A 1717-nucleotide genomic window follows, 5' to 3' on the forward strand; every position below is an offset into this window, starting at 1 on the left:
GGTTTTCGTGGAGAGTTACTTCCTCAGAGACAGATTGAACCAGTAATCACATTTCACCAGGCAGTCTGTGTTTTCGCTGAAGGCTAAATTCACCTTCGTTGATACTGCGTTGTCGTCAGCCTTAGTTAATAGTGCTGAGCTGACCCGGGGATATTGATCAGGGTTGATTATTTCCCCAGCCAGTCTCTGCAATTTGAACTGTTCTCATACAAGTACTTCGACTGTGTCCCATCAGGGGAAGTAGGCGGGTAGGCGGGGGGTGGAGGGTGGAGTTAGTGGGAAGAGGAGGTGCTCACATTGGTCTGACATAAAATCCCTGCCCACCATCTCCATGTCACCACCCGCACAAACTGTAGAAGTTGGAACGTCCTGAAGGACGACGGCAGCTAGTTGTGACGGTTACAGACAAACCCATCCTGTAGAGCCGAAATGCGCATACTTGTCCTCTGGATTATTTGTGGAACTTGTCTGACAGGTAATTCCGCAACAGACAATTCATCTGCTTTCAGATTCAAAGGGGTTTCAATCTGAATAGTGAAAGCCGTCTGTGTAATCTTTTACTATTTGAAAATATTTTTCAGACCCAAGTCATGGGGATTCTGTCACTCAGACAGAGTCCCCAGAAGTGAAGACAGAAGGAGAGGAGGCGACTTTCAGCTGCAGCTATGATACTACACAGAGCTACCACTATCTATGTTGGTACCGGCAACGGTCAGACTCAAGACTTGAGTTCATACTAAGCAAAGATTCAAACGGGGATGGATATAAAGCCAATTTTGCCCAGATTCGCTTCACTGGCCATCTCCAGAAGGAAAGAAAATTCACCAGTTTGACCATCTCATCGCTGCAGCTGAGCGACTCTGCAGTTTATTACTGCGCCTTCAGCCGCACAGTGATGTAAACCAGTTAAACACTCGTACAAAAACTCCAACTTCTGTGTCGATGTCGACTTTGCCCGCTGCAACAGGATACCTCTGCACTCTGCGTGCTGTTTGTGGTTTCACTCCACCCTGAGAACTCGTCCCAAATTCTTTCAGTTTCCCTCGCCCTCCGTCTGTGCAGCTTCTGCTGTGGCTTTTCAATTACTCACTCTCCAATGTCTGTCTTTTGACTCATTTCTGCCTTCCCCGGTATTATTTTTCTGTGATATAAGAAAGTTAGCATCACTGTGTTCCATTTGTTGTCAGTGGTCTGTTTCCAATTCAAGTCACAGATATCGAACCGGGGGAAAGTGACCGCCCCGATGGTGTCGCCGGCCTTTTTCTCAGAACCTGTGTGCGGCATCGGTTGGGAGTATTCACAGAAGTCCTTAACATCTCCCTACTCCAATCTGAGATTCCTACATGCGTTAAGAATACCAGTATCATCAAGAAGAACAAGGCATGGTGTCTTAACGACTGGGGCGCCGTCACCCTGACATCGAGAATCATGAAGTACTTCCAGCGGCTGGTCATGTCATACGTTAACTCCAGCCTCCCAGACAACCTCGACCCACAGCATTTCGCTACCGCTGAAACTGGTCCACGGCGGATGCGATCTCGTTGGCCCTACACTAATATCTGGCACATCTGGATAACAAAGTCATCTCCGTCAGACTCCGATTTACTGAGTAAGCTTCGCCTTTACATATTTCCAAACACTCTCATCTCAAAGCTCATCCTCACTGTTGTTTGCAACCTTTCGTCCGCAACTGGATCCTTGACTTATTGACCAACAG

General features: G+C 47.5%; 1 gene segment (V, D, J or C); it reads left to right on the forward strand.

The window, feature by feature from the left end:
• The first annotated feature begins 429 nt into the window (after positions 1 to 429).
• Positions 430 to 901, forward strand: LOC127576446 (T cell receptor alpha variable 38-1-like). The segment is given in 2 exon segments: positions 430 to 475; positions 582 to 901. Coding segments are annotated over 2 exon segments (366 nt in total).
• The last annotated feature ends 816 nt before the right edge of the window (positions 902 to 1717 follow it).

Source organism: Pristis pectinata, chromosome 12 (assembly GCF_009764475.1).
Source record: "Pristis pectinata isolate sPriPec2 chromosome 12, sPriPec2.1.pri, whole genome shotgun sequence".
In the NCBI taxonomy this organism is placed as follows: Eukaryota; Metazoa; Chordata; class Chondrichthyes; order Rhinopristiformes; family Pristidae; genus Pristis; species Pristis pectinata.